This window comes from Octopus sinensis, linkage group LG21, assembly GCF_006345805.1.
Source record: "Octopus sinensis linkage group LG21, ASM634580v1, whole genome shotgun sequence".
Classification (NCBI taxonomy): domain Eukaryota; kingdom Metazoa; phylum Mollusca; class Cephalopoda; order Octopoda; family Octopodidae; genus Octopus; species Octopus sinensis.
Window position 1 is genome coordinate 12,932,549 of NC_043017.1, and position 20,000 is coordinate 12,952,548.

Consider the following 20,000-nt stretch of genomic DNA (forward strand, 5'->3'; position numbering starts at 1 on the left):
CACTCTAACCACTGAGCTATGCACCTTCACTTGATGAGATATATATATATATATAAAAACATATATATATAGTTTGCTTTATGTCAACCTGAGAAAGTGGATGTCAAAAACCAGTGACACCAGCACAAGATATCACACAGTAGTTATGAAACCATCTTGTGAGAGATTTCACAGTTATTTCTAGCAGATCCAATGACCATGTTGCAGACCCCTCGCAAATATCACTCAATATGTATGTATGTGTGTGTGTGCATGTACACACACACATCTACACATTATATATATGTATATATATATATATATATATATATATTATATATATATATATATATATATATATATATATATAGGCGCAGGAGTGGCTGTGTGGTAAGTAGCTTACTAACCAACCACATGGTTCCAGGTTCAGTCCCACTGCGTGGCATCTTGGGCATGTGTCTTCTGCTACAGCCCTGGGCCGACCAATGCCTTGTGAGTGGATTTGGTAGACAGAAACTGAAAGAAGCCTGTCGTATATATGTACATATATATAAGTGTGTGTGTATATGTTTGTGTGTCTGTGTTTGTCACCCCCCCCCCCTAGCATTGCTTGACAACCGATGCTGGTATGTTTACGTCCCCATCACTTAGCGGTTTGGCAAAAGAGACCGATAGAATAAGTACTGGGCTTACAAAGAATAAGTCCCGCGGTCGATTTGCTCGACTAAAGGCGGTGCTCCAGCATGGCCGCAGTCAAATGACTGAAACAAGTAAAAGAGTAAAAGAGTATATATATAGTAACAGTGATTATTTCAAAAGAAAACAAGGCTCAGATTACCAGCTAATGATTGGAAATAAGTAAGTCAGAGCACTGAAGACTTTCAGTTACAATGATTTAAAGAATTCTCTACACTCATGTATTGAGTCCTATAATTTATTGGCTCTGGTGACTCAACATTTCATGCATAAATACATACATAACATACATACATACATACACACTATACTCTACTTACCGAGTTTGTTAAGGATAGAAGCAGCAGATGTGGCTATTTGTAAATTGTCTTCTGCCAACAGTTGCAGCAGACAGGAAAGGAACTGGTGATTCTTGGCCAAATAGACTTCAAATAGATCAGATGGAAGACGCTTTAACTAAAAGGAAAAGAAATTATTACACACATGTGAGTGAGAACACTTTGAGATATTTTTGGTATCTAACATATGTCAGATACTGCGAGCGCTGCTTCTGATTGGTCAATCCATGGTGATGACCCGAGGTCACGGTGACAGCGCTGCTTCTGATTGGTCAATTCATGGTGATGACCCGAGGTCACGGTGACGGCACTACTTTTGTCATTCATAAGTTACAACTAAACGCGAAGAATTTAGTTATTGGGTTAATAAAATATGGTCGTTTATTCGTGTGTAATAAATAAAATACCAAACTCATTCCCTATGGATACCGTATCTATTACAACTCGTGGCTTGTAAACGTATCTAACGAGCGAAAGCCACTCGTTGTAATACAGTATTCATAGGGAACTCGTTTGGTATTCTCTATATAAACAACAGCAGTTAATACACACAGAGACATTACATACATCATCATCATCGTTTAACGTCTGCTTTCCATGCTAGCATGGGTTGGACGATTTGACTGAGGATTGGCGAACCAGATGGCTGCACCAGGCAACAATTTGATTTAGCAGAGTTTCTACAGCTGGATGCCCTTCCTAATGCCAACCACTCCAAGAGCGCAGTGGGTGCTTTTACATGCCACCGGCACGAGGGCCAGTCAGACGGTACTGACAACGGCTATGCTCAAATGGTGTTTTTCACATGCCACCTGCACAGGAGCCAGTCCAGTGGCACTAGCAATGACCCCACTTGAATGTTTTTTCATGTGCCACTGGCAGAAGTGCCAGTAAGGCGACGCTGGTAACGATCACATTCGAATGGTGCTTTTTACGTGCCTTTGATATATATATATATATATATATATATATATATATATATATAAGTAATATATATAGGCGTAGGAGTTGCTGTGTGGTAAGTAGCTTGCTAACCAACCACATGGTTCCGGGTTCAGTCCCACTGCGTGGCATCTTGGGCAAGTGTCTTCTGCTATAGCCCCGGGCTGACCAATGCCTTGTGAGTGGATTTGGTAGACGGAAACTGAAAGAAGCCTGTCGTATATATGTATATATATATGTGTGTGTGTGTGTGTGTGTGTGTTTGTGTGTCTGTGTTTGTCCCCCTAGCATTGCTTGACAACCGATGCTGGTATGTTTACGTCCCCGTCACTTAGCGGTTCAGCAAAAGAGACTGATAGAATAAGTACTGGGCTTACAAAGAATAAGTCCCGGGGTCGAGTTGCTCGATTAAAGGCGGTGCTCCAGCATGGCCGCAGTCAAATGACTGAAACAAGTAAGAGTAAAAGAGTAAAGAGTATATATAAACAAAATCAAACACACATATGCAAGGTATGTGTGTCGTTAGTTTGTGGGTCAGCTGCAGATTTTAGGTGTAAGAAAATATATTCTCAGTGCACCTGGTGTAAAAAAACACCTGGTAAGTCACAGTCAAGTGAGACAACTCACATAGGTCCCTTCTCAAAGCAACAATGTTTTGTCATTGTTTTGACTTATCAATGCCACATACCAAACAAAGCTTGCTGCAAGCCATACCACTGAGTATGACCTCATGCAAAATGGTTTAAACATTGTCTGCTGACATGTCTCAACGTTTCAGGCTACAGAAAAATTTGAAGTATGTATGATGTGTGTACCTATTTCTGTGTGTATACATGCCTGCAAGAGAGAGAGAGAGATTGTTTCTTTATATATGTATGAAAATACTGTCTAACCTTCTTTTGTTTTTTAAGATTTTAAGGTGTGAGACGGAAGGTGAGATTTGGCTGCTATTTCTAGCAATAAGTAGAAACTATCTCATTGGTTTCATTTTGGTTTGCTACTACTTGCAGAGGCAAAAATTACCTCCCCTCAGTGTTTTAACCAGATTCATGACCTCCAAAGGAAGCCTAGTACTTATTCTTTTGGTCTCTTTTGCCGAACTGCTAAGTTACGGGGACGTAAACACACCAGCATCAGTTGTCAAGCTATGTTGGGGAGACAAACACAGACACACAAACATATACACACACACACACACACACACAACACACACACACACACACATATATATATATATATATATATATATATATATACGCGACGGGCTTCTTTCAGTTTCCGTCTACCAAATCCACTCACAAGGCTTTGGTATATATATATATATATATAAATATATATACATATATACGATGGGCTTCTTTCAGTTTCCATCTACCAAATCCACTCACAAGACTTTGGTTGGCCTGAGGCTATAGTAGAAGACACTTGCCAAGGTGCCACACAGTGGGAATGAACCCAGAACCATGTCGTTGGTAAGCAAGATATATATATATCTTGTAGCTTCAAGATGTGAATGATGTGATTGTTTTTAGAATGACATTGTAGGGTAGGTGTGAAAGGCTGATCTGGCTGGTTTGAACATAAAACAAGTATATATATATATATATACACACATATTGATTTAATTTTTAATTCAATTAAATTTTTTGGCTCAAAAAACAAAAGCAAGGCCATGTAGGGGGACATAGAGTTATGTACAGGGAGGGTGTTCATACACAGAGTTCAGGCCATTTCTGGTCAAGAGAGACTTTGAACCGCGCGGTCGTCGGCATCTTCACTATCTCGTCTGGCAGCTTATTCCATGGATCCGCAACCCGGACAGAGAAAGCCCCTCTCCTTCGATTGAGATGAAATCGCCGTTGAGGCAGAATTAATACCAAGAGATAATATTTATTCCTACTTCAAACATGGATGTTCTGTTAGAAAAAACAAGTGGAGGTACAATGGCCCAGTGGTTAGGGCAGCGGACTCGCAGTCATAGGATCGCGGTTTCGATTCCCAGACCGGGCGTTGAGTGTTTGTTGAGCGAAAACACCTAAAAGCTCCACGAAGCTCCGGCAGGGGATGGTGGTGATCCCTGCTGTACTCTTTCACCACAACTTTCTCTCACTCTTACTTCCTGTTTTTGTTGTACCTGTATTTCAAGGGGCCGGCCTTGTCACTCTCTGTGTCACGCTGAATATCCCCGAGAACTACGTTAAGGGTGCACGTGTCCTGTGGAGTGCTCAGCCACTTACACGTTAATTTCACGAGCAGGCTGTTCCGTTGATTCGGATCAACCGGAACCCTCATCATCGTAACCGACGGAGTGCTTCCCTCCTTAGAAAAAACAACACTGCAGGAAGTACCATGAGAGAAACTCTCATTGGTTTCCAGTGCAAAATGCAAGCTTGCTTATATCACTAACGAGGAAATGAATCCCCACCAACTCCAGCACCAAGACCACCAGACCAAGTATGATATTCAGGCCAGATATATATTTCTTTATTACCCACAAGGGGCTAAACATAGAGGGGACAAACAAGGACAGACAAACGGATTAAGTCGATTACATCGACTCCAGTGCGTAACTGGTACTTTATTTATCGACCCCGAAAGAATGAAAGGCAAAGTCGACCTCGGCAGAATTTGAACTCAGAACGTAACGACAGACGAAATACGGCTACGCATTTCGCCCGGCGTGCTAACGTTTCTGCCAGCTCGCCGCCCTGCCAGATATGGATGGTTTAATTCAGGCCAGATATGGATGGTTTAATTGCTAGAGAGTTGATTAACCAGTCAGCACTTAGGGCTAATCAACAACAACAAAGACGAAAACAACAACAAGAGCATCATTAGAAATTTACCTGTGAAAGTGAAAGTGTTTGTATTGATTGATTCCTGACTGTGAGACCTTGCTGAAGTTCGTGAGAATAATTCTCCATCACTGAAGATGGTGATAATGCCATGAACAGACTGTTCAATACATCACAACAGATTTGCATCTCTTCTCTGGAAAAAAAAAAAAAATACAATTCTATATTTTGCTATCCAAAAGGGGGTTTTCAATGCGATCTTTATATACTACTAGCAGTATCGTCCAGCATTGCTCGGGTTTGTTTTGACCCTTTAGAATTGGAATTTTTGAAAAGTAAAAATTTTGCATCATGTAGCTTGTTATTCTCTTTAAGTGAACATTTTTCTGGTTGAAATACACCGAAAAATGGCGACACAACAGTAAAAAAAATAGGGATTTTCATAGAAAAAAAGCACCTTTTTGATGTAAATAATTTTTGGTGTTAACATGGTCCGATTTGAATTTTTTCTTCTACGGAAGGAAGAGCAAGCCTTCTTCTTTCATACTATCAATTTTGGTCAACTTGTGCTACAAGGTCTCGGAGGAGATAGTGTTAGTTGAAGGCATTATTATTATTATATATTTCAATCAATCAATAGATAAGCAGGATTAAAAACTAACCTTACTAAAACTATAACACATTTAAACCAATGTACATTGTATCGGTATTAATAGTAAACTGCAATAACTAAATTATACTCTAAATTGCGATCAATCTTTAAGTTCAGATAAATAGTAATCCCACCGGTCTTCCATAGATACTACTATAATGAAAGTTCAATATAAAATATTTTCCAAACCATAACACAATTGAAATTAATTTAACTAATATTTTTATGAGTGAAATACAGGAGTGGCTGTGTGGTAAGTAGCTTGCTAACCAACCACATGGTTCCGGGTTCAGTCCCACTGCGTGGCATCTTGGGCAAGTGTCTTCTGCTATAGCCCCGGGCCGACAATGCCTTGTGAGTGGATTTGGTAGACGGAAACTGAGAGAAGCCTGTCATATATATGTATATATATATATAAGTGTGTGTGTATGTTTGTGTGTCTGTGTTTGTCCCCCCAGCATTGCTTGACAACCGATGCTGGTGTGTTTACGTCCCCGTCACTTAGCGGTTCGGCAAAAGAGACCAATAGAATAAGTACTGGGCTTACAAAAGAATAAGTCCCGGGGTCGATTTGCTCGACTAAAGGCGGTGCTCCAGCATGGCCGCAGTCAAATGACTGAAACAAGTAAAAGAGTAATAGAGTATTACATCATTCAAAAGTTAAACACTACATATTAATACATCACCACAATAAGTTATAATCTTCACTTACCAGTGACTAATATACACTTAAATTTCATGAAATAGGAACTAATAAAAGTACTTGTAATAAACAACTGTTATAAATCTTGCTATGTTTAAAGCTAATCAAACTGTTTAAAAGACAATAAAACAACAAGTATTAACACTATACGTATACACAGAGTGCTGTGAATAAATTGTCACCTTAATTATGCAGAAGTGAAAATAACACTGGCATCTCATTTTAACAGATACATTTACCAAAATTACAGAAAAATATCTTGAAATACTAAAGAGTATATTTATTCAATAAAATTGCCATTGGCTTCAACCACGGCCTCCAGACAACTTCAGAATCTCCTGCAACTCTTCTGGATGGTGTCCTTGTTTAAGTTGGTGAATGCTGCCATAATCCTTGCCTTCAATTCATCTTTGGTGTTACAAGGAGTTTTGTTGGTCTCTCGCTCAACTGCATCCCACACATCAAGGGAGTTGCAGTCTGGGGAGTTAGGTGACCAGATGTTAGGGTGGTGTGGTCACAGAAATTATCTGACAGCCATGACTGGGTTCTTCTGCTTGTGTGGCATAGAGGCAGGTATTGTAATAGCTCTCGGTTATATTCAAGGTTTCAGCTAATCACATCAGGTAATAATAAGCTTTTACAGTGTTGTGAACACTGTAAAAGCTGCAAGACATGACATGAACAACTGCAATGGAGGCTACAAAGCTGTGCCCAGCAAACTGTGACAGTTTTTGGGTGTATCTCCAGTGAGGGTAATGTCCCAGATCTTTGAACAGGGTCTTAGGCTCAATTCAGAAAGAACATGCTGAGACCTTTATCCTACAGTGAACTGAACATAGGCAATCAAAGTCGTTTGTTCCTAATCTTCTATGGAAACACATCTGGTTATAGGGAAGTATCACCTTGCTTGGAAACAGGCAAGGGTAGACAAGAAAGGCACCTGGCTATAGAAAATTTGCCTCAACAAATTCCTTTTGATTCATGCAAGTATATACAGTCCAAATATTCTACCTGTTATATGTTAAAATTAGCCAGCTCCAACCTCTTGTACCTATCATACAATGTCATTCAAAAATAGATAATCACATCATCGAAATCTTAAAGCTACAAGATAATGCATGATTAATTAATAATGCTACAAGATGCATGATTAACCCTTTTGTTACCAACCCGGCTGAAACCATCTCTGGCTCTGTGGTACAAATGTCTTGTTTTCACAAGTTTTGAATTAAAATCTTCCACCAAACCTTAGTCACAATTTATGTTCCTAACACTAGCTTAATGATAACTAAGTTATTTTACTAAATTCTCTGTTATAATTAAAGTAATTGAAAGAAACAGAGAGTATCTCAAAATAAATACAGTAACGAAAGGGTTAATTCAAAGCAATATGAATGAAAAAGCATTTTTTTTTTTTAATAGAATAATCTGAATGCAGAAGGGTTAAAATAATGAGAATGTTGATATAGAAATTACTGCACAGCTTTTGTGAATTTAAGTGAAATTTTCGAGGTGTGATAGATGTAAACATCGGATGGAATGAGGAGACGAAGGAAACTAGTGATAGTTTGTGAAGGCAACAATTAGCCAATTATAAATATAGCTTATTTATTTATTTATTTGTGTATTTTTTAGTCATTAAATTAACAGGTCATGTACTGTTTAAAATTTCTGAAAAAAAAAAGAAAAAAATTGAGAGCCAGTATTTACATAACATACAAAGAATAAACAGAAATGTATAGTAATTGTGGTTGTTTTGCTCCAGACTAGGCCTGATCAACAGACCTGTAGGATCAAAAGCAACCCACCCATGACCATCCTGTTTTCCACTGACAGTGTATCTAGGGTTACATACATTACTTTGAGTAAGTTCAGCAACCATATAGAGCAGTTGTCCACAGTGGTGTGTGTAGCAGTGGAATTTTGAAAATATAATTTAAGGTTTTGGAAAACTTTTATGAATGCTCAATAGGTTAAGTAGTACAGTTCACAACCATGAGGTTCTGGGTTCAATCCCACTCTCTCTTTTTACTCTTTTACTTGTTTCAGTCATCTGACTGCGGCCATGCTGGAGCACTGCCTTTAATCGAGCAACTCACCCCGGGACTTATTCTTTTGTAAGCCCAGTACTTATTCTATCGGTCTCTTTTGCCGAACTGCTAAGTAACAGGGACATAAACACACCAGCATCAGTTCTCAAACAAACACAGACACACAAACACACACACGCATACATATATATACATATATACGACGGGCTTCTTTTCAGTTTCCGTCTACCAAATCCACTCACAAGGCTTTGGTCAGCCCGAGGCTATAGTAGAAGACACTTGCCCAAGGTGCCACGCAGTGGGACTGAACCCGGAACCATGTGGTTAGTAAACAAGTTACTTACCACACAGCCACTCCGTGGAATCTTTGGCAAATGTAATTTTTTATATCCTCAGCTCAACCAATACTTTGTATAGAAGCCCACTGGGTGGATTGTACCAGTAATTCAAAAGGTACAGCCTTGTCTCCCTCTTTCACATACACACTATAATCATAATGATTCTGGGAGAGAATTACAAAATGGGTTCACATATCTGTGGAATACTCAGCCACTTAAACATTAATTCAAGAACAGCTAACTTAGTGAATCAAACAACGGAATCCTCATAGTCGAATGACAAAGGTCCACAAAAACCAATAAATTCTTGAACATGAAAAACCAAATTCTTCATAATTTGGTCATACACAAATTGGCGCCATGTGTGGATGTGTGACTAAGGTGCTAGCTTTCTAACCACATTGGTCCTGGATTCAGTCCCACTACATGGTACCTCAGGTAAGTGTTTTCTATTATAGCCCTGAGGAGATCGATAGTACCAGGATTTACAGAAAATAATAAGTCCCAGGGTTGACTCAGTTGACTAAAACTCTTCAAGGTGGTGCTCCAGCATGACCTCAGTCTGATGACTGAAACAAATAAAAGATCAAAAGAATTCTCTTGAAGTTCCTAAATTCTTAGGATGTCCACAATATGAATTAATAATTCTATATCACCATATATAGGCGCAGGAGTGGCTGTGTGGTAAGTAGCTTGTTTACCAACCACATGGTTCCGGGTTCAGTCCCACTGCGTGGCATCTTGGGCAAGTGTCTTCTGCTATAGCCCCGGGCCGACCAATGCCTTGTGAGTGGATTTGGTAGACGGAAACTGAAAGAAGCCTGTCGTATATATGTATATATATAAGTGTGTGTGTATATGTTTGTGTGTCTGTGTTTGTCCCCCTAGCATTGCTTGACAACCGATGCTGGTGTGTTTACGTCCCCATCACTTAGCGGTTCGGCAAAAGAGACCGATAGAATAAGTACTGGGCTTACAAAGAATAAGTCCCGGGGTCGATTTGCTCGACTAGAGGCGGTGCTCCAGCATGGCCGCAGTCAAAATGACTGAAACAAGTAAAAGAGTAAAGAGTAAAGAGTATATATTCCTACCCTCACTTGCAAAACAATTTTGGGGTTACGACCCTCTTGTAGAAGAGAACACGCAGACCGAAAAATACATGAATTTCATCTAGAAATACTTCAGATGTCCCATCAAAAACAAACAAAAGCCTTAGTTGAAAATAAAAGTGGGATTCCAACCAAACAATGCAAATTAAACAAGTTGGTTGATGTTAGATTTTGAATTTTAATGACTTTTAAAAGGTAAGACTAGAATAATTTTAGGAAAACAGGGTGTTGTCTTTAAATGTTAGTTCCCTTGGGCAAATGTCAGAACATGGAACCAGTACAAACAAAGCAATGTAAACTATCTCAAGTGAATTGTCACTTCAGTTCACACACAAGCATTATTATTATTATTATTGTTATTATTATTATTGTTATTATTATTATTATTATTATTATATTATTATTACTATTATTATTATTGTTATTATTATTATTATTACTATTATTATTATTATTATTATTGTTATTATTATTATAATTCAGATTACATTAAAATGTGTGCACAGCCAAAGCAGACATAGTAGATTCCAGCAGACAAAACAGGGCCTCTACAACAAATAGTCTAATATAAGTAGTCTGGGATTTAGAATAAAAAAAAAAAGAAAAAAAAGAAGAAAAGATAAAGAAAAACACTGCTTCTCTTTGGTGACATTTAAGAATGCTCTCACTGACTGTGAGAGAAGAGAAGAATCTAATTGAAAAGTTAGCAGCGATTCTATTCCAACAGAAATTTACATGAGAGGGTTGAACTTCACTGTAAGCTAATTTACAGGGATGGCTGCTAACTAGTTAAGAGTTTGCTTTACAACCATGGAGTTTTAGGTTCAAAACCGCTATACTCTTTTACTCTTTTACTTGTTTCAGTCATTTGACTGCGGCCATGCTGGAGCACCGCCTTTAGTCGAGCAAATCGACCCCGGTACTTATTCTTTTCTAAGCCCAGTACTTATTCTATCGGACTCTTTTGCCGAACCGCTGAGTAACGGGGACAAAAACACACCAGCATCGGTTGTCAAGCAATGCTAGGGGGACAAACACAGACACACACACGCATATATATATATATATACATATATACGACGGGCTTCTTTCAGTTTCCGTCTACCAAATCCACTCACAAGGCTTTGGTCGGCCCGAGGCTATAGTAGAAGACACTTGCCCAAGGTGCCATGCAATAGGACTGAACCCGGAACCATGTGGTTGGTAAACAAACTACTTACCACACAGCCACTCTTGCGCCTATGTTCATATTTAGTTATCACTTGAGAGTGGACCGGAGTAAAATGGACTGAAGTGCTTTACTCAAGGACATAAAAAAGATCCAAGAATCGAACCTATGATCTTGGTGTTGTACACCAGCATTGAAACCATTTTGCGACGCACAATTTGTTACATCTACGAGTAATAACAGAGCATGCCAAGGCAACAGATCAATATAAAAACAAGCATTCTATACAAAAATAGTGATTGAGTTATATGTAATATAAACTTACATGTAATATAAACTTAATTGACTATTACAAATAATTGTTTGGTTCACTAAAGAAATTTTCACAAAATGAAAATAAAAATAATGGAGGAACGGAGAGAGTATTAAAAAAAAAAAAATAGTCATAATGGAAAACTGAAAACAAAACGAAAATACTAAGTAAAAATACATACATACAAATAGTAAGAAAATACATAGTTATATAATGTGTGTGTGTGTGTGTACCTATATATATATATATATATAATATATATATATATATATCATCATCATTTAGCGTCCACTTTCCATGCTAGCATGGGTTGGACGGTTCAACTGGGGTCTGTGAAGCCAGAAGGCTGCATCAGGCCCAGTCTGATCTGGCAGTGTTTCTATGGCTGGATGCCCTTCCTAACGCCAACCACTCCGTGAGTGTAGTGGGTGCTTTTTACGTGCCACCCGCACAGGTGCCAGACGGAGCTGGCAAACGGCCATGAACGGATGGTGCTTTTACATGCCACCGGCACGGGGGCCAGGCGAGGCTGGCAACGGCCACGAACGGACGGTGCTACATGCCACCGGCACGGGGGCCAGGCGAGGCTGGCAACAGACACGAACGGATGGTGCTTTTACGTGCCACCGAACATGGTAGATGCCAGTGGCCCCTGACTGATTCCTGTGCCTGTAGCACGTAAAAAACACCTTCGAACATGGTCAATGCCAGTGCCACCTGACTGGCTCCTGTGCTAGCGGCATGTAAAAAGCTCCCACTGTACTCTCGGAGTGCTTGGTGTTAGGAAGGGCATACCAACATTGCACATACAGCAAAGCATATAGGCTTCATATATACATATATATATACACAAACATATATGTGTGTGTGTGTATATATATATATATATATATATACACACACACACACACACACACACACAAATATACATACATAAGACACACACTGTACTGTAGTTACTCATAGCAAATTATATATACACATACATATGAGAGAGACAGACAGACAGACAGAAATGTTATATATGTGAGCCAATGGGGGTGCATCTATGTACAGCTTTGATCTAATTTAGTATTAATGTTTTGCTTGAGTTTATTTAAAACTCGGAATAATGATTTGACTGGTTCTATCCTATACGAGAAGTCATACATATGCACACACACATATAAATATCTTCGTTTTATGTCTGCTTTTCATGCTAATGTGTATTGGACATGTTATCACAGTAAGTTCTTATTCAGAGTAAGAATTACCTTCTTAAATAGCTCACAGGACCCTCTCATCACTTGTACATTATATTTTGACATAGTTTCTAGAGATTTTTGTGTCCTTCCTATCAGTAACCACTTTACAAAAGGGTATGGGGTGCAGTTTATCATGGCAGCAATGCAAGAGAGTCCTTGACACAAATTAAGGAGCCACTCAACCCTACATTGTCACCACTCAGCCATACATTGTCACCACTCAGCCAAAAACTTTACAAAAGACACAGTGAAAGAGACACACATATACAGAGAGTGAAAAGTGCACTCACAAACACACACATATATATAATAACAAAAGACGGCTATATGCAATATAAAACCAAAAAGGAAAAATTCAATTGTCACTAATTGTGACTGAGGGTGCAAGGCAGCTCCTACATTGCTAGAAATAAGAGTTAAAAACCTTTAGACCTGCAAAGAAGCAAATGTCTGTATATATTACTCTCTCACTTGTTTCAGTCATTTGACTGTGGCCATGCTGGAGCACCGCCTTTAATCGAGCAACTTGACTCCGGGACTTATTCTTTTGTAAGTCCAGTACTTATTCTATCGGTCTCTTTTTGCCGAACTGCTAAGTAACGGGGACATAAACACACCAGCATCGGTTGTCAAGCGATGTTAGGGGGACAAACACAGACACACAAACACACACACGCATATATATATATATATATATATATATATATATATACACATATATACGACGGGCTTCTTTCAGTTTCCGTCTACCAAATCAACTCACAAGCCTTTGGTCGGCCCGAGGCTATAGTAGAAGACACTTGCCCAAGGTGCCACGCAGTGGGACTGAACCTGGAACCATGTGGTTGGTAAACAATCTACTTACCACACAGCCACTCCTACGCCTATATATATATATATATATATATATATATATATATATATATATATAGAAGAGAGAGAGAGAATAAAAAGTAGAAAAGCACAAATTTCACAGTTAATTTAATTAGTTGCCAACAGCTATATTATTAGGAATAAACATCATTAATTATCATTTTATATGGCCAGGTGAGGTGTGACTATGTGGTTAAGAAGCTTCCTTCACAACAATATGGTTCTGGGTTCAGTCCCACTGTGTGGCACCTTGGACATGTGTCTTCAACTGTAGCTCTGGGCCAACCAAAGCCTTGTGAGTGGATCTGGTAAATAGAAACTGAAAGTAGCCCTGTGTGTGTGTGTGCATCTCTTGACTTCATGTGATAGCTGTATATGAGTGTCATCATCATACAAGTAGTCCTTTATTTCCAATTTCCCATAGGGAAACAAATGAGGGTTGGCAAGAGGAAGGGCGTTTGCCTATAGAAAGTCTGCCTGAACAAATTCCAAGTGACCCCTGTGAGCATGGAAGAGTGGATGATGTTAAACTGATTATGTGTGTGTATGTGTGCACGCATATGTAATCACACTCACATAAACATAGATACAGTATTTCTAAATACGGAGGCACAATGGCCCAGTGGTTAGGGCAGCGGACTCGCGGTCATAGGATCGTGGTTTCGATTCCCAGACCGGGCGTTGTGAGTGTTTATTGAGCGAAAACACCTAAAGCTCCACGAGGCTCCGGCAGGGGATGATGGTGATCCCTGCTGTACTCTTTCACCACAAATTTCTCTCACTCTTACTTCCTGTTTCTGTTGTACCTGTATTTCAAAGGGCCGGCCTTGTCACTCTCTGTGTCACGCTGAATATCCCCGAGAACTACGTTAAGGGTACACGTGTCTGTGGAGTGCTCAGCCACTTACACGTTAATTTCACGAGCAGGCTGTTCCGTTGATTCGGATCAACCGGAACCCTCGTCGTCGTAACCGACGGAGTGCTTCCGATTTCTAAATATTTGTTTCCCATTCATATTTATAAATTCACTGTCGTGCCTACACTCAGGGATTTTCCATAATTATAAGATAATTAAATCTCTATCAAAAATATAAAAGAAAGTATAGCTCAGCTTTAAAACGAGATACTAACCAATGCACGATAAAGAGAGAGTCTTTGGCAGACTTGCTTGTGGAACGCTACTTTTTCATATCAAGAAGTTACTCTTTTACTTGTTTCAGTCATGTGTCTGCGGCCATGCTGGAGCACCGCCTTTAGACGAGCAAATCGACCCCAGGACTTATTCTTTGTAAGCCTAGTACTTATTCTATCAGTCTCTTTTGCTGAACTGCTAAGTTACGGGGACGTAAACACACGCATCAATTGTCAAGCGATGTTGGAAGGGACAAACACAGACACACAAACATATACACACACATACATATATGTGTCTACATATATATATATATATGTCTACATATATATATGTCTACATATATATATATGTAGACATATATATATATGTAGACACACATATATATATATATGTAGACATATATATATATGTAGACATATATATATATATATATGTAGACATATATATATACATATATATATATATGTAGACATATATATATACATATATATATATATGTAGACATATATATATACATATATATAATATGTAGACATATATATTATACATATATATATATGTAGACATATATATATACATATATATATATATGTAGACATATATATATACATATATATATATATGTAGACATATATATATATATATATATATATAGACATATATATATATATATATATATATGTAGACATATATATATATATATAATATATATATAAATGTAGACATATATATATATATATATATATATATATAAATGTAGACATATATATTATATATATATATATATAAATGTAGACATATATATATATATATATATATATAAATGTAGACATATATATATATTATATATATATGTAGACATATATATATATATATATATGTAGACATATATATATATGTAGACATATATATATATATATATATATGTCTACATATATACGACGGGCTTCTTTCAGTTTCTGTCTACCAAATCCACTCACAAGGCTTTGGTCAGCCTGAGGATATAGTAGAAGACACTTGCTCAAGGTGCCACACAGTGGGACTGAACCTGGAACCATGTGGTTCATAAGCAAGCTACTTACCACACAGCCACTCCTATGCCTATTGTGAAAAAAGTTCAGTCATCTTAAATAACAGATTGGACTTGACATAAGCTAATGAGGGAACATTAAGGAGGTACTGGTGGGTGTTACAGAGGTTGGGATGTTTCTTAAAAGTAAAAAAATTTAAACATGCGTGGCTGAGTGTTAAGAAGCCTGCTTCCCAACCACAGGTTTCTGGGTTCAGTCTCACTGCATGGCACCTTGGGCAAGTGTCTTCTACTATAGCCTCATGCTGACAAAAGCCTTGTGAGTGGATTTGGTAGACGGAAACTGAAAGAAGCCCATCGTGTGTGTCCTATTACCACTTGACAACTGATGCTGGTTTGTTATGTCTCCATAACTTAGTGATTTGTCAAAGAGAAAGTAGAACCAAGCTTGAGAAAACATAGGTAATGGGGTTGATTTTTTCAACAGAAAATTTAAGGTGGTACCCCAGCGTGGTCTTAATGACTGAAACAAGTAAAAGAATAAAAGCTACAATACTATTTTTAAATAACAATCAGCGGTGGTGCCCCAGCATGGCCGCAGCCTTCGGGCTGAAACATTTTTAACGATTTATATGTAGGATATTGTTAGCATTGAAGAGAGAAAATAAAACATGCCTGAAGATGTATCAATGTCTAATATAATTTCGTTAAATAAGTCCTTGTTTTCGTTAGTAATTTTTATAAAAATTTAACATGGGGTTGCATTAAGCCACACGAATATCTTTATATACAAAAGTCAAGTTGTGTGTCTGTCTCCTACGATTTAGATTCCTAACTACTCCCACATTTTGCGGTGCAGTTTAACCAAAACCGGGTATCTTATAGTCGTGATTCATATCGAGCCCTTCTGGGTATTAGCGCGTGTCTACGATGAGTCTACGATTTAAAAAAAAAATTACCATCATTTTTTTCTATTTCGATGCATTTTTTACGCTATTACATAAGGGAAGTAACTCTATAAAAATGTCTACGATGAGTCAACGATTTTTAAAAAATTTACCATCATTTTTTTCCCATTTTTAATGCATTTTTTTGCTATTTTTTTGTTATAACTCTCTAAAAATGCTTATATAGTTATTTCCCTTACAAACCCGAGCAACGCCGGGCGATACGGCTAGTATATAATAAACCATCGCAGTAAATTAGTTTCTGTTCAATGAAAATAATCTATTGCATATTTCCTTCCCTTCTACTTAAAACTGGTGCGAGAGTTACCTCCCGTTTCTAATGGTAGAGTTACCTCCCTTCAATGAAAAAAGTGATGGATTACAGTTAGGTTGACTATGAAAAGTGATTCCCCATTTGACAGCAACTCAATGAATATTGCAAATGACAATTGAAAGTGATCAAAGTTTGATCGAAAAACCACAGAAGATCCCTCCATGGGCTGTCCTAATTCCATATATCTCAGCATACGGACATACTGGAGTGGAAGCACTCCGTCGGTTACGACGACGAGGGTTCCGGTTGATCCGATCAACGGAACAGCCTGCTCGTGAAATTAATGTGTAAGTGGCTGAGCACTCCACAGACACGTGCACTCCACAGACACGTGCACCCTTAACGTAGTTCTCGGGGATATTCAGCGTGACACAGAGAGTGACAAGGCCGGCCCTTTGAAATACAGGTACAGCAGAAACAGGAAGTAAGAGTGAGAGAAAGTTGTGGTGAAAGAGTACAGCAGGAATCACCACCATGCCCTGTCGGAGCCTCGTGGAGCTTAGGTGTTTTCGCTCAATAAACACTCACAACGCCCGGTCTGGGAATCGAAACCGCGATCCTACGACCGCGAGTCCGCTGCCCTAACGACTGGGCCATTGCGCCTCCACGGACATACTACTATCATTAACATTCGTTTACCATGCTGACATTGATTGGATGGTTCAACAGGAGTGGGAGAACTGCGCCAAGCCCTAAAATCTGCTTCGACGCGATTTCTATAGCTGGATGCCCTCCGTAACGTCAACTACTTCACAAAGTGCTCCTTTTGTGACACTGCCACTAATGAGATCACCAAGACAACAGGAAAAGTTTGACTAAGTAGAGGCATAGTAGAGTATATGATGCCATTCCAGTCACTAACCCTCACCTGTTTCCAAGTAAGATTACATTTTCCATGACCAAACATGTTCTCATGAAAGATTGGAAAGATAGAAACCGCCTACATGAAGGGGAGACTCGTTTACAGCTATCTTGTGGTGTTAAAGCAAGGAAACAGTAATGCACACATAATGTATCGAATGGATTTCTTTTCAGTTTCCGTCTACCAAATCCACTTACAAGACTTTGGTTGGACTGAGGCTTTAGTAGAAGACACTTGCCCAAGATGCCACGCAGTGGGACTAAACCAGGAGCCATGTAGTTCGAAAGCAAGCTTTTTTCCACAGTCAGGCCTGAGTTGTCTCCCTTAGGTACATCTCATTGACAAGAGCCAAGAAGCTTGAAACATCGATGTCTGTGATTCCTAATGGATGGTGACACTATATAAACAGTGTTTGCACACTTATTTACAGTAACAGAGATAAATTCTCCAGGGTAAGAGCAGTGTGTTTGCTTTTAGCAGTTGAAATGTGTCACAAGCATATTTCAACTAACCTAAATTTTGCTTATGCCTAAACACTGCTTAGCGCTAACATTGCATTTTATAAACACACACACTCTACTATATATATATATCTAGCCTCTGCACGCATTTTTTTTCTCTCCTTCTTTCTGTGTTTCTTTTCTGTTGAAGAGCGTAGGCTCGAAACGCAAAAGACTTGTTTTATCTATATTCCTGAGCGCTATACTAATACAATTGTTTGTTTGTATTCCACCTGCCTTTGTCTTTTGTTTATTTTCATAAAGCTTCCCGTTATATATATATATATATATATATACAATTCCAGGGTTTGGTTGGACTGGGACTGTAGTAGAAGAAAACAAGATGTCGTACAGTGGGACTGAACCCGGAGCCAAATGGTTGGGAAGAAAACTTTTTACCATACGCTCATGCCTACACCTATATATTACTAGTATGTGTTTATTGCTATTGACCCTGGAGGAATAAACAACTAAATGGATCCAGTGACATTTGAACTTAATGCAAAGATGATGTCACCAGTCATCAGACATTTATTAGTCTTCTGTTACCTCAGGTGCTTTTTTTTGCCACATCATCATACAGTGATGTGATGCATCATCATTTAACATCAGTTTTCCATACAGGAATGGGTTGGACGGTCTGAGAGGGACTGGTATGGTCAGGTTCCACACCAGGCTCCACTGGCTGTTCTGACATGGTTTCTACAGTTGCTAGCGCCAACCACTTTATATATAAACCAGTTATAACATATAGGCCCACTCAAAGTACAAGCGTATGCATATGCTTTATGAGATGTGTAGACCACAATCACTAAATTACATAAAGAGGAGTCAGTGCTGGAGTCAGAATCAGAGGTGCCAATAGTACAGGAGTCAGAGTCAGAGTTGAAGTTTTTTGTTTCGACTCCACAGCCCTGCAATAAAAACAAGGAATGTACAGAGAATAGACTTCCTCAAATGCTCAGGACATTTAGTAGTAGTACACAGCTTCTATTACCTAAGTGACCAAGTCAGTACTGGAGGAGGATGCTCTGAGAGCATAGCTGCTAGAATAAGAATAGGCTGGACAAAGTTCAGAGAGTTTCTATGTTTGTTGGTATCAAAGAGCCTCTCTTGTTGAGTGAAAGGCAGATTATATGATGCTTGTGTGTGAACAGCTATGCTACATGCCAGCAAAACACGGGCTGTGATGGTGGAGGATATGCGAAGGCTTGAAAGAAATGAAGCTAGTACACTTCACTGAATGTGCAATGTCAGTGTGAATATATAACAAAGTGTAAGTAGTTTGAGAGAAAAACTTGGCATAAGAGGCAGATGTAATGTAAGAGAAAAACTTGGCATAAGAGAAAAACTTGGCATAAGAGGCAGATGAGCAGATGTAATGTACAAGAAAGAAAACTGCACTGGTATGGCTATGTAATGCATATGGACGAGGACAGCTATGTAAAGAAATGCCAATCTCTAACTGTTTAGGGAACCTGTAGAAGAGGTAGACTCAGGCAGACATCGGATGTGGTAGTGAAGCATGATCTTCGAATGTTGAGTCTCACAGAGGCGATGACAAGTGACCAAGTCTTTTGGCGATTTGCTGTGCTTGAGAAGGCAAATCAAGCTAAGTGAAGTCGTAGGCATGACCAGTGCCAGTGACATATGTGAGGCCAATGATGCATAAAAGGTACCCATTCTTTGGCACGTCAAAGGCACTTGTGCCAGTGATATGTAAAAGATACCCAGTACACTCTTGGGGTGGTTGGTTTTAGGTAGAGCATCCAGCTATAGACTGGAACTTTGCAGTTCTTCGGCTGACCAGTTCCAGTCAAACCATCTAACTCATGCCAATATGGAAAACAGACGCTAAATGATGATGATGATGATATATATTGACAAGAAGCATCTTTCAGTTTCTTATTTCTTTATTGCCCACAAGGGGCTAAACATAGAGGGGACAAACAAGGACAGACAAAGAGATTAAGTCGATTACATCAACCTCA

General features: G+C 38.8%; 1 protein-coding gene across 1 annotated transcript in view; it reads right to left on the reverse strand.

The window, feature by feature from the left end:
- LOC115223023 (26S proteasome non-ATPase regulatory subunit 5) overlaps positions 1–20,000 on the reverse strand; it is a 42,323-nt gene that overhangs the window by 19,436 nt on the left and 2,887 nt on the right. Inside the window, exons 2-3 of the mRNA XM_029793449.2 lie at positions 4,802–4,946; positions 996–1,131 (exon numbers count right to left, since the gene is read on the reverse strand). Of these exons, the coding sequence (XP_029649309.1) occupies positions 996–1,131; positions 4,802–4,946 (281 nt within the window). The remainder of the gene's footprint in view (positions 1–995; positions 1,132–4,801; positions 4,947–20,000) is intronic.